The sequence below is a fragment of the Hemitrygon akajei genome, chromosome 12 (assembly GCF_048418815.1).
Source record: "Hemitrygon akajei chromosome 12, sHemAka1.3, whole genome shotgun sequence".
NCBI lineage: Eukaryota > Metazoa > Chordata > Chondrichthyes > Myliobatiformes > Dasyatidae > Hemitrygon > Hemitrygon akajei.
Window position 1 is genome coordinate 115,209,196 of NC_133135.1, and position 14,209 is coordinate 115,223,404.

Below are 14,209 nucleotides of genomic sequence, written 5' to 3' on the forward strand. Positions count from 1 at the left end.
GTGGGGCAGGAGCAAGCTGAGACAATAGATCTACCTGGACAGGCAGGTTTGTGGATCTTGGGTAGGAGGTGGAAACGGGAAGTGCGGAGTGTGGGAATTATGAGGTTGGTGGCAGTGGATGGGAGATCCCCAGAGCTGATAAGGTTGGTGATGGTGTGGGAGACAGTGGCCTGGTGCTCCTTAGTGGGGTCATGATCGAGGGGTAAATAAGAGGAGGTATCAGCGAGTTGTCGCTGTGCTTTGGCCAGGTAGAGGTCAGTACCTCCAGCACCCAGAGCATGCCCTTTCCTCACTGTTACCATCAGGTAGGAGATACAGAAGCCTAAAGGCACACACTCAGCGATTCAGGAAAAGCTTCTTCCCCTCTGCCATCTGATTCCTAAATGGACATTGAACCCTTGGACACTACCTCACTTTTTTAATATATAGAGTCCCTGTTTTTTTGCACTATTTTTAACCTATTCAATTTACGTATACTGTTTAAAGTATACTGAATAAGATTTGCGTAGTATTATATTTTTTCCTTCTATATTATGTATTGCATTAAGCTGCTGCTACTAAGTTAACAAATTTCATGTCACATGCAGGTGATGATAAACCTGATTCTGATTCTGAAGTGTGGGCAACGTAAAATTTAAGAGGGAGTTGAGTTAGGATGGCTTCCTTCTGTTATATTAGGAAATACAGAAAAATAGAAAGGCTACAGACCAAGAACTCCAAGGTAGGATTAAAAGTACATTACAAAAACAGGCCTTTTGGCCCATCTGAGCTATTTAAGTTGCCTACCCCCATCGACCTGTACTGTGCCTATACCCTCCTTATGCCATATTGTCATCTGCACAAGTACATCTATGCACAGTTGCAGTGAAAAGGCCCTCTTTGCAGCAGTATTACAGATGCATAGTATTATATAAACAGCATTCACATGAAAAACATAAATTGAACAACATGTTTTTTACAAAAATAACACAATTAGAATTTTGAAAAAGCATAGTCAATTTTAGTGATCTAGGTGTTCATAGCATTTTGCTAATTTTTTGTGATTTGAGTTCAGTCCTGATGAAGGGTCTCGACCCAAAACTGTGACTCTTTTGCACTTCCAGAGACTCTGCCTGACCTGGTGAGTTCCTCCAACATTTTCTGTATGTTGCTCAAGTTTTCCAGCATCTGCAGAATCTGTTGTGTTGTGATTGGAGTTGTGCTGGCTGGTTCAAGAATTGTATTATTGAGGAAAGCTCTTGAACCTGCTGGTGTGGAACTTCAAGCTTCTATACCTCCTGCCTGATGGTATCTGTGTAAAGGTGGCATGGACAGAACAGTGGGGATTTTTGATGATAGATGTTGCCTTCTTGAGGCATTGCCTCCTGAGATACTACCCATGATAGGGAGGGATGTGCCTGTGGCGCTGCTGCTTCCCTCTGCAACGTCTTACGTTCTTGCGCTTTTGAATTGCCATTGCGAACATGATGCAACTAGTCAGGCAAAAACGCAGACTATAAAACGCAAAAACAAAAGAATCCATATTCTGTTCAGCTCAGTGTTCAATATCTGCAGGCTGCCCCGATTCGAAATCACCCAAAAATAGCGCCAGAAAAAGGAGCAACCAGAAAACACGTCATAATGTGAATTACAGTCCAATCCACAAACCTCGTTGACAAAACCTTGCTCCAGCGCCGTCCTCTGACAGCATTGGGGGGGAGAGGGAGAGGGAGAGGGAGACTTTCCTTCAGGAACAGCAAGTGAGAGAGAGGGAGAGTGACCATCACATGCAAACACCTTCTCTGGCAGCAGTGAGCAAGAGGCTAGTAGATGGCACTGAACACTTGCTCGCCTTCTGCAGTCACCCTGATGTTTTCAATCTTCCTTGCCGCATTAATCGGCAAGAAATGGAGTTGAACATGTGTTCGTGCCCCACCTGCAAGTTTCTCTGCCTTTAGAAGGCTGCTCGTCTCCTAGCACCCTCTTGGAGACAGCAAAGCGCTAGATCATTCAATTGGCCCCGAAAGAAACACCATCAAACTGTAGATCACAGACTCCACAACAGTCCTAGTACCACATTTGAAAGAAAAAGTGAAAGAAGCAGTTTCATGGACCATCTTGAAGATGTTGATCGTGTTAGCATTGTTCACTGGTGCCATCCCAGGAATTTAACGCTGCTGACCATCTCTACTAATGTGGAGTAGTGCACATTCACGATCTCTCCACAGTGGTTAGTTACACAAACACAGTGGCTGGATAGGACCCAAAAGTGAACGAAGCTGAGCTGATTTAGTTTCTTTAGAAGAGCTGCAATATTATAATCAGAGGGTGGAGGGTTGGGAGATGTTGAGCCAGATGCTGCTACTTTCGCTTGCTGTCTTGTTACTCCAGCCAGAAAGTGAATGTGTGATGGAGGACAGTCTACATGTTGAAAGGGAGCTGTTTGCAGTGACTCTGTTGTCTTGGCTGATGACACTTCGTTGAAGTGGAGTTCAGTAGCTTGGGGAAGAGGGCTTCTCATTGTGATGGAACAGTTCTAAGAGACTGACTTTAAGAGTAGCACGAGAGGAGTGTGCGACGGAGGGATTTGTATATCCCTTGAAAGTACTGTCATTGATAGATAGGGTCATAAAGAAGTTTTTGGCACATGGGCCTTTGTATTACGAAGAGGAGTTGGATGTTATATTGAAGTTGTATAAAATGTTAGTGAGGCCAGATTTGAAGTATTGTGCAGATCTGCTTGCCCACCTACAAGAAAGATATCAGTCAGATTGAAAGAACACAGAAAATTTACAAAGATGTTGCTGGGCCTTGAAGACCTGAATTATAGGGAAAGGGTGAAGAGGTTAGGACTATTCCCTGGAGCATAGGCGAATGAGGGGATATTTGATAGAGGTATACAAAATTATGAGCAGTACAGATGGCGGTAAAAGAAAACGCAAGCAGACTTTTCCCATGAAAATTGGGTGAGACTAGAACTAGAGGTTGTAGGATAAGGTTGAAAGGTGAAATATTTAAGGGTAACCTGAGGGAGAACTTAGAGAGTGGTGGTGTGGAACAAACTGCCAGTAGAAGTGGATACAGGTTCAATTTCAATATTCAAGAAAAATTTGAGTAAGTGTAAAGATGCAAAGGTTATGGAGGTCTATGGTTCAGGTACGGGTTGATGGGACTAGACAGTATAATAGTTCAGCATGGACTAGATGGGCCAAAGGGTCTGTTTCTGTGCTGTAGTGCTCTATGTTTACAGAGCCCATTGCAGGCCATCTGTGTTAGTTCAGAGCTATTCCACTCACCCACTAATTTCCCCTGTAACCTTAAAAGATTAAATATTGGCTTTAATTGTCCCACATACATCGAAGCATATCGAAGAGTGTGTCTTTTATGATAACAACTAACACAGTGAAAGGATTGTGCCTACCATTAGCTGAGGAGTCCCCTGCCTTAGGGAAAACACAAGCATCCTGCCCACTAAAAGTGACCTCATCAGAAAATGCTGTTTAATCAACAGGGTGAGGATTTATCTTGTGTGGAGTGACAAGATACGCAACACATCGAGGAGTGCCATGTGCACAACACAGTGATGCAGAGAAGCACACACACAATGCTAGGGTAACTCAACAGGTCAAACAGCTTGTATGGATAGAAATAGTCGACATTTCAGCCTGAGAGTTTGAGGTGCAAACATAATGAATCCAGGTGATATCTAAGCAACACACACCAAATGTTGGAGGGTTCAGCAGGTAAGGCAGCATCTATGAAGGGGAATAAACAGTGGATGTTTTGGGTTAAGACCCTTTTCAGGACAATTTCTAAAATAGGCAGCAGTTAAGTATTTTAAGGAATTATCTTCTGAAGAAATTGATGCTTTTATCTGAAGGAACTTGGAGGTATTTCAAGCACTTGTTTTAAATCTTTAAATAGAAATTATTCACCAAATACAAGGTAATCATTTATACACATTCAAAGTGTGAAAGTAAATAGCATCTAGCAGTTCAACCAGTTATTTGTATGAGTTTATTTGTAGAGCTGTAAAGACAAATAAAGCTATTAATGAAACAATTTTCACAGTTTGATGAACAAACACGTGTTGGAATTTTTGGCACATTCGGCCTACTGTGTCTGGGCCAGCCGAAGGAAAGCAATCCAGCTGAATTCCACCTTCCAGGACTTCGTCTTGTCAACAGTCTTGTTGGCTCCTGTGACTCTAACTGATGCAAATGCCTTCCAGAATTTCAGTCTGCATTTCCTTATTTAGAACATGCGACCAACCTTTATTTTCCTGTTTCCAGCTCCCCAGAACATGACAACGATGAACGGAAATGTAATTATGAGCGATACCGAGGTTTGGTTCAGAACGATTTTGCAGGCAGTAAGTGTTGAAGCATCTGACTCACTAGTTTTTTTTGCTGAATTCTTAATAGGTTTTTTTTCCAATAGCTCAGTGAGTTGATTGCATTTGACCTAACAAGGACTTGGCCTGTTTCACATAGTTTACTCCCTTATCTTTGTAAATCGTCCTTCCTGCACCTTTTCCACTTTTTCATGTGTACTGAATTCAGCAATTGGCTGATTTTGTAGGAGACAAAGAGTGAAAATTGGGAGAAAAGCACTCTGCTGCTGTATTGTGCCTACAATGGTTTTGTGAAGGCAGTGATCTCTCTTGTTTTGAGTGCCTGGCTTTTAATTTTAGAAACTAGACCATAAGACATAGGAGAAGAATTGGGCCATTTGGCATATCGAGTGTCTCAGCTATTTCATTACAGCTGATCCATTTCCTTCTCAACCCCATTCTTCTGCCTTCTCGCCATAACCTTTTACTCCCTGACTAATCAAGAGCATTTCAACTTCCTCTTTAAATACACCGAGTGATTTGGTGTCCACAGCCACCAATGGCAGTGAATTCCACAGATTCACCACCCTCTGGCTAAAGAAATTCCTCTTTACCTCTGTTCTAAATGGACGTTCTTCTATTCTTTGGCTGTGCCCTCTGGTCCTAGACTCACCACCAAAAGAAACACTGTCTTCACATCCACTCTTATCTAGGCCTTTCAAAATAAGGTAGATTTCAATGAGGTTCCCCTTCATTCTTCTCAATTCCAGCGAGTAAAGACCCAGAGCTTTCAATCACTGCTCGTATGATAAGCCTTTCATTCCTGGAATCAAACTCGTGAACCTCCTCTGAACCTTCTCCAATAACCATATAACAGTTACAGCACGGCAACAGGCCATCTCAGCCCTTCTAATCCATGCCGAATGCTTACTCTCACCTAGTCCCACCGACCTGCACTCAGCCCATAACCCTCTATTCCTTTCCTGTCCATATACCTATACAATTTTACTTTAAATGACAGTATCAAACCTGCTTCTACCACTTCTACTGGAAGCTCATTCCACACAGCTACCACTCTCTGAGTAAAGAAATTCCCCCTCGTGTTACCCCTAACTTTTGCCCCCTAACTCTCAACTCATGTCCTCTTGTTTGAATCTCCCCTACTCTCAATGAAAAAGCCTATCCACACCAACTCTATCTATCCCCCTCATAATTTTAAGTACCTCTATCAGGTCCCCCCCAACCTTCTACGCTCCAAAGAATAAAGACCTAAATAAAGACCAATGTCAGCATATCCTTTCAAAACTGCTTACAATACTCCAAGTGAGGATTCACCAATGACTCAGCATTACATCCTTGCTTTAATATTCTAGTCTTCTCGAAATGAATGCAATATTGCATTCACTTTCCTCACCACCGATCCTACCTGCAGATGAACCTTTAGGGAATCCTGCACAAGGACTCCAAAATTCCTTTGCACTCGATTTTTTGTATTTTCTTCCTGTTTAGAAAGTAGTCTGTGCTTTAATTCCTTCTACCAAAGTGCCATTTGATTAGAGAACACAGTAGATGCCCTTTGGTCCACAATATTGTGTTGAACTTTTAACCTACTCTTAAGATCAATCTAACCCTTCCCTTCTACATAGCCCTCCATTTTTACACCATTCATGTGCCTATCTAAGAATTTCTTAAATGTCCCTAATGTATCTGACTCTACCAGCAGCCCTGGCAGTGCATCTCACCATTCTGTGTGGGGGAGAAAGAAGCTTAACCTTTGGCAGCTGTTATACCTCCCTCCAGTCACCTTAAAATGAAGCCCTAATGTAATAGCGATTTCCACCCTGGGGAAGAGATCTCTGGCTGTCCACTTTATGTATGCCTGTTATCATCTTGTACACCCCTCTCAAGTTGCCTCCCTTGTTTATGGAAGTCACCTGGCTGATCTTTCTCACTTCAGTGGGACAACACAGTAATGTAGTGGTTAGCACAGTACCAGCAACTGGGGTCCAATTCCTATCGCTGCCTATAAGGAGTCTGTATGTTCTTTCCGCAACCTTGTGGGTTCCTCCCACAGGTTAGTAGGTTAATTGGTCATCATAAGTTGTCCAGTGATTAGGCTAGAGTTAAATTGGGGATTGGTGTGTGGCGCGGCCGTAAGGGCCTATTCTGCACTGTATCTCAATAATAATGATAATAACCTCCAGCCGCATGGTGGTTAGAGCCAGAGGTGATAGAGATTACCCTGGCGGTCACCTCTGGGCCCAGTGGGTTATCTTCTGTGTGGCCACCAGTCTCCTGACACTCACTTTTTCCTTTGCATTCCAGTTGCTGAGGAGCAATGCCTATACCAGATCTACATCGACGAGCTGTACGGAGGCATGCAGAAGCCTAATGAAGATGAGAAGAAGAAGTATGTGCAAGATCCAGGGGGAGGGAGGGTAGAACACAAAATAACTATGCATTGTCTTTTTTTGATGTTCCCTGGTCCCCTCTGGTACCATAGTGACCAAGTGGACCAGATTTGTACTGAGTGCGCCCTTAATACCCTTTGTGAGTAGGGGCTAGAGGGGTGGGTGGGAGGGTGAAGGGAAATCGTGTGCACTGCTTCTACCTCTGTTACCTGCTGAGGGTTGTTAGAGTGCCCAGCTGTTACCCCATCTCACCCCACATTACTAGCTTGTGGTCTCTCCTTGTTGCAAGTGTTAGCCTCTGCAAGGCTGAGTCGTCAACAGAGGAAGTGTTTAAAAATTGTGGGAGAAAATATTCAAAGTTCAAAATTAATTTGTTATCAATATGTATATGTCACCATATGTTACCCTGAGATTCATTTTCTTGCATGCATTCATAGTAGCTATATTGGTAAAAATTCCGTAACGTTGATAATTAATTTCTGTCTGATTCTCAGCTCATTTTGAGTTCCTGGCCCTCCATTACATTGACAATAAGGCCATAAAATCAATAGACATAGGAACAAATTAGGCCATTCAGCCCATCTACTCTGTTTCATCATTCTGTCATACTGATTTATTATCTCTCTCAACACCACTCCTTCTGCCTTCTTCTCATAACCTTTGATGCCCTTACTAATAACTCTTGGCTCTCAAGTCCTTAAAAGTTGCATTTCATTGTTACTCACTCTGCATAAAATCAGCTTAACTATCATAGTATCAGCTCACGTTTATATTTATTTATAGAACAACACAGATCAGGCCCTTCCAGCCCAAACCGTGGCCTAATCGTCGGACAGTTTGCGATGACCAATTTAACTACTAACCAGTACATCTCTGGACTGTGGGAGGGAACTGGAGCACTCGGACAAAACCCACACTGTCAAGGGGAGAACGTTCAAACTCCTTACAGGCAGCAATGTCAGGAACTGAACCCTGGATGTAACCACTAGGCTAATGTGCCACCCTGATGAAGAACCGTCAGCCCAAATGAACAGACGAGTGTGTAGTGAATTCTATACCTAATGACTTGGCCTGCACAGCAGTCTGTGGCAACAAATTACACCGATTCACCATCCTCTGGCTAAAGAGATTCTTCCCCATCTGTTTTGTAGGGTTGTCCTTTTGTTCTGAGGCTGTGCCCTCTGGTCCTAGATTTCCCCTCCATTCTAAACGCCAGTGACTACAGGCCTAGAGTGAATTGCTCCTGTTAGAGTAGACTCGGTAACAAAATAATCCACCCTGTCCCCCTAAAATCACACAATTCTAGAGAGTGATACCTTCTGCATCATTGCTTATGTTGAATTGAATCGTCCGGGATCATAAAGTCTTTCAGTCTTCCAGATGAAGTGAAATCTGCAAATCTTAAACCATTCACTAAGGACAGCTGTTGAAGATTCAGATTTTATGAAATCTTCCATGTATGTATTTTCATGTTTCATCTCTTAGAAATTCTGCAATTACATTCAATGTTTTCAAAATGGCTTCTTCTTTGCATTCAGATTTCTGAAGGATCCATGAACATTGCCTCATTATTTTCCTCTCTCTAGATGTATAGTTCTTAATGTAGCTTGCAGTATTTTTTTCAGAATCAGGTTTATTATATAACCATATAACAATCACAGCACGGAAACAGGCCATTCCGGCCCTCCTAGTCCGTGCCGAACTCTTAATCTCACCTAGTCCCACCTACCCGCACTCAGCCCATAACCCTCCACTCCTTTCCTGTCCATATACCTATCCAATTTTACCTTAAATGACACAACTGAACTGGCCTCTACTACTTCTACAGGAAGCTCATTCCACACAGCTATCACTCTCTGAGTAAAGAAATACCCCCTCGTGTTTCCCTTAAACTTTTGCCCCCTAACTCTCAAATCATGTCCTCTCGTTTGAATCTCCCCTACTCTCAATGGAAACAGCTTATTCACGTCAACTCTATCTATCCCTCTCAACATTTTAAATACCTCGATCAAATCCCCCCTCAACCTTCTACGCTCCAATGAATAGAGACCTAACTTGTTCAACCTTTCTCTGTAACTTAAGTGCTGAAACCCAGGTAACGTCCTAGTAAATCGTCTCTGCACTCTCTCTAATTTATTGATATCTTTCCTATAATTCGGTGACCAGAACTGTACACAATATTCCAAATTTGGCCTTACCAATGCCTTGTACAATTTTAACATTACATCCCAACTTCTGTACTCAATGCTCTGATTTATAAAGGCCAGCGTTCCAAAAGCCTTCTTCACCACCCTATCTACATGAGACTCCACCTTCAGGGAACTATGCACTGTTATTCCTAGATCTCTCTGTTCCACTGCATTCCTCAATGCCCTACCATTTACCCTGTATGTTCTATTTGGATTATTCCTGCCAAAATGTAGAACCTCACACTTCTCAGCATTAAACTCCATCTGCCAACGTTCAGCCCATTCTTCTAACCGGCATAAATCTCCCAGCAAGCTTTGAAAACCCACCTCATTATCCACAACACCTCCTACCTTAGTATCATCAGCATACTTACTAATCCAATTTACCACCCCATCATCCAGATCATTTATGTATATTACAAACAACATTGGGCCCAAAACAGATCCCTGAGGCACCCCGCTAGTCACCGGCCTCCATCCCGATAAACAATTATCCACCACTACCTCTGGCATCTCCCATCTAGCCACTGTTGAATCCATTTTATTACTCCAGCATTAATACCTAACGACTGAACCTTCTTAACTAACCTTCCATGTGGAACTTTGTCAAAGGCCTTGCTGAAGTCCATATAGACTACATCCACTGCCTTACCCTCGTCAACATTCCTCGTAACTACTTCAAAAAATTCAATAAGGTTTGTCAAACATGACCTTCCACGCACAAATCCATGCTGGCTACTCCTAATCAGATCCTGTCTATCCAGATAATTATAAATACTATCTCTAAGAATACTTTCCATTAATTTACCCACCACTGATGTCAAACTGACAGGTCTATAATTGCCAGGCTTACTTCTAGAACCCTTTTTAAACAATGGAACCACATGAGCAATATGCCAATCCTCCGGCACAATCCCCGTTTCTAATGACATCTGAAAGATCTCCGTCAGAGGTCCTGCTATCTACACAAACTTCCCTCAAGGTCCTGGGGAATATCCTGTCAGGACCCGGAGATTTATCCACTTTTAAATTTCTTAAAAGCGCCAGTACTGCCACCTCTTTAATTGTCATAGGTTCCATAACTTTCTTACTTGTTTCCCACACCTTACACCATTCAATATCCTTCTCCTTAGTGAATACCGAAGAGAAGAAATCGTTCAAAATCTCTCCCATCTCCCTCGGCTCCACACATAGCTGACCACCCTGATTCTCTAAGGGACCAATTTTATCCCTCACTATCCTCTTGCTTTTAATATAACTGTAGAAGCCTTTCAGATTTACTTCCACCTTATTTGCCAAACCAAACTCGTAACTTCTTTTAGCTTTTCTAATCTCTTTCTTAAGTTTCCTTTTACATTCTTTATATTCCTCGAGCAATTCCTTTACTCCATGCTGCCTATATCTATTGTAGACATCCCTCTTTTTTCGAACCAAGTTTCTAATATCCCTTGAAAACCATGGCGCTTTCAAACCTTTAACCTTTCCTTTCAACCGAACAGGAACATAAAGATTCTGTACCCTCATAATTTCACCCTTAAATGACCTCCATTTCTCTATTACATCCTTCCCATAAAACAACTTGACCCAATCCACTCTCTCTAAATCCCTGCGCATCTCCTCAAAGATAGCCTTTCTCCAATCAAAAATCTCAACTCTAGGTCCAGTCCTGTCCTTCTCCATAATTATATTGAAGCTAATGCTATTGTGATCACTGGACCCGAAGTGCTCCCCAACACATACATCTGTCAGCTAACCTATCGCATTCCCTAACAGGAGATCCAACACTGCCCCATCTCTAGTCGGTACTTCTATGTATTGTTGCAAAAAACTATCCTGCACACATTTCACAAACTCTAAACCATCCAGCCCTTTTACAGAATGAGCTTCCCAATCTATGTGTGGAAAATTAAAATCTCCCACAATCACCACCTTGTGTTTACTACAAATATCTGCTATCTCCTTACACATTTGCTCTTTCAACTCACGCTCCCCATTAGGTGGCCTATAATACACTCCTATCAGTGTTACTACACCTTTCCCATTCCTCAATTCCACCCAAATAACCTCCCTAGAGGAGCTCTGTAATCTATCCTTCCAAAGCACCGCCATAAGATTTTCTCGGACAAGCAATGCAACACCTCCTCCTCTGGCCCCTCCTACTCTATCACACCTGAAGCAACTAAATCCAGGAATATTTAGTTGCCAATCACACCCTTCCTGCAACCATGTTTCACTAATAGCTACAACATCATAATTCCAGGTATCAATCCACACTTTAAGCTCATCCACCTTTCTTACAATGCTCCTAGCATTAAAATAGATACATTTAAGATACTCTCCACCTCCTCCTCTCTTTTCATTCCTAGCAATGCTTTCAAATTTATTATCCTTTTCTTTCTTCTCCCCTACAACTTCGGGCTGAGCACATCCCTTCTCCATCACCTGCCTTTCCTCCCTCACACACTGTCTACTTACTTGCTCTACTGGTGAACTAACCTCCTCTCCCATAGTTTCCTCAAATTGATTTCCGCCCCCCCATCTTACTAGTTTAAAGTCTGCCCTGTAGCCCTAGCAAACCTCCCCGCTAGGATATTGGTCCCCCCAGGATTCAAGTGTAACCCGTCCTTCTTGAACAGGTCACGCCTGCCCCAGAAGAGGTCCCAATGATCCAGAAACTTGAATCCCTGCCCCCTGCTCCAATCCCTCAACCACGCATTCATCCTCCACCTAATTCCATTCCTACTCTCACTGTCGCGTGGCACAGGCAGTAATCCCGAGATTACTACCTTTGCGGTCCTTCTTCTTAACTGCCTTCCTAACTCCCTATACTCTCGTTTCAGGACCTCTTCCCCTTTCCTACCTATGTCATTGGTACCTACATGTACCACGACCTCTGGCTCCTCACCCTCCCACTTCAGGATATCTTGGACACGATCAGAAACGTCCCAGACCCTGGCACCAGGGAGGCAAACTACCATCCGGGACTCCCGATCACCTCCACAGAACCGCCTGTCTGAACCCCTGACTATCGAGTCCCCTATTACTATGGTCCTCTTTCTTCTATCCCTACCCTTCTGAGCTACAGGGCCGTCCTCTGTGCCGGAGGCCCGGCCACTGTCACTTCCTCCAGGTAGGCTGTCCCCCCCCCAGCAGTACTCAAACATGAGTATTTATTGTCAAGGGGTACAGCCACTGGGGTACTCTCTAGTACCTGCCCCTTCCCCTTCCTGACCGTGACCCACCTATCTGCCTCCCGTGGCCCCGGAGTGACCACCTGCCTGTAACTCCTCTCTATCACCTCCTCACTCTCCCTGACCAGGCGAAGGTCATCGAGCTGCAGCTCCAGTTCCCTAACTCGGTCCCTCAGGAGCTGCAGTTCGACACACCTGGCGCAGATGTGGACATCCGGGAGGCTCGGAGACTCCAGGACCTCCCACATCCGACACCGAGAACAACAAGCTGCCCCCACACTCATACTTCCCGAATAACTGAAAATAACAAGGAGAACTAAAAGATAAGCCTACTGTGCCCTCTTCCGCCTAAGCCCTCTGAGCCCAAGCCCTACACTCTGCTCCCGGCTCACTCCGCTGCCCGCAAACAAAGCTGCCCACTGCTTAAGGCTGCGTTCTTTTTATATCTTCCCTCCTTCCCAGGCCTCCTTCACGCGCCTGCACAGTCCCGCCTCTCAGAACTCCGATCTGAGAAGCAATTTGAAAATGGCCGCCGCCGCACTTCTTCTCAAAGCCTCGCTGTCCTCTTCCAAAAGAGAACTACCTCACTCCTTCTCTCCTTTTTATATCTTCCCTCCTTCCCAGGCCTCCTTCACGCGCCTGCGCAGTCCCGCCTCTCAGACCTCCGATCTGAGAAGCAATTTGAAAATGGCCGCCGCCGCACTTCTTCTCAAAGCCTCGCTGTCCTCTTCCAAAAGAGAACTACCTCACTCCTTCTCTCCTTTTTATATCTTCCCTCCTTCCCAGGCCTCCTTCACGCGCCTGCACAGTCCCGCCTCTCAGAACTCCGATCTGAGAAGCAATTTGAAAATGGCCGCCGCCGCACTTCTTCTCAAAGCCTCACTGTCCTCTTCCAAAAGAGCACTGAGCACTGAGCAACACACTCAAAATGCTGGAGGAACTCAGCAGGCCAGGCAGCATCTATGGAAAAGAGTACAGTTGATATTTCAGGCTGAGACCCTGCAGCAGGACTGGAGGAAAAAAGCTGAGGAGTAGAGTTACAAGGTTGGGGGGTGGGGAACACAAGGTAACCGTTGAAACCTGAAGGGGGGGGGGGAGGAATGAAGTAAAGAGTTGGGAATTGATTGGTGAAAGAGATACAGGACTAGAGAAGGGGAAGTCTGATAGAAGAGGACAGAAGGCCATGGAAGAAAGGGAAGGGGGAAGGAGCACCGGAAGGAGGTGATGGGTGGGCAAAGAGATAAGGTGAGCGGGAAAAGGGGATGGGGAATGGTATGGGGCTGGTGGTGGTGGGGACTTTACTGGAAGTTTGAGAATCAATGTTCATGCCATCAGGTTGGAGACTACCCGGATGAAATATAAGGTGTTGTTCTTCCAACATGTGGTCTCATCAATGCAGTGGAGGAAGCCATGGACAGCCATATCATAATGGGATGTGAAATTAAAATGGGTGGCCACTGGAAAATCCTGCTTTTTCTGGTGGACAGTGAACAGGTGTTTGGCAGTTTTCTGCAGTCCTACCGAAGGATTTTGGCCGGAAATGTAGACTGTACTCTTTTCCATAGATGCTGCCGGGCCTGCTGAGTTCTTCCAGCATTCTGTGTGTGTTGCATGGCTTTGCAGCATCTGGATTTTCTCTTGTTTGTGATTAGATTATTATCACTGACCTATAGTGTGGAATTTATTGTTCTGTGGCAGCATTATGGTGCTTTACATAAAATGCATTATAATATACTGTCTTATTATATTATGCAGCTTATATATTTACATCTTGTATTCCACCTGGGTAGCCTCTGATGGCATGAATATCGATTTCTCCTTCTGGTGAACAAATGCCCACTGCCCCCTGACCTTCACCTATCACCTTCCAGCCAGCCTCCTTCCCCTCCCTCCACCTTTTTATTTTGGTGTCTTCCCCGCTTCCTTCTCAGTCCAGAAGAAAGGTCTTGGCCCGAAATGGCAACTGTTTACTTTTTTTCCATAGGTGCTGCCTGACTTGCTGAGTTTCTTCAGCATTTTGTGTATGTTGTTTTTGATTTCCAGCATCTGCAGACTTGCTTGTGGTATTATACAGTATGTATATTATGTATATAAATACATAAATTA

At 44.1% G+C, this 14,209-nt stretch overlaps 1 protein-coding gene across 3 annotated transcripts in view; it reads left to right on the top strand.

Moving 5' to 3' along the window:
• clasrp (CLK4-associating serine/arginine rich protein) overlaps nucleotides 1-14,209 on the top strand; it is a 117,348-nt gene that overhangs the window by 17,248 nt on the left and 85,891 nt on the right. For all 3 annotated transcript variants that reach the window (XR_012101136.1, XR_012101135.1, XM_073063889.1), the window contains exons 5-6: nucleotides 4,272-4,351; nucleotides 6,638-6,722. Coding sequence is in view for 1 of the 3 variants with exons in the window: in XM_073063889.1 (XP_072919990.1) it covers nucleotides 4,272-4,351; nucleotides 6,638-6,722 (165 nt within the window). In the remaining 2 variants the exon portion in view is untranslated. The remainder of the gene's footprint in view (nucleotides 1-4,271; nucleotides 4,352-6,637; nucleotides 6,723-14,209) is intronic.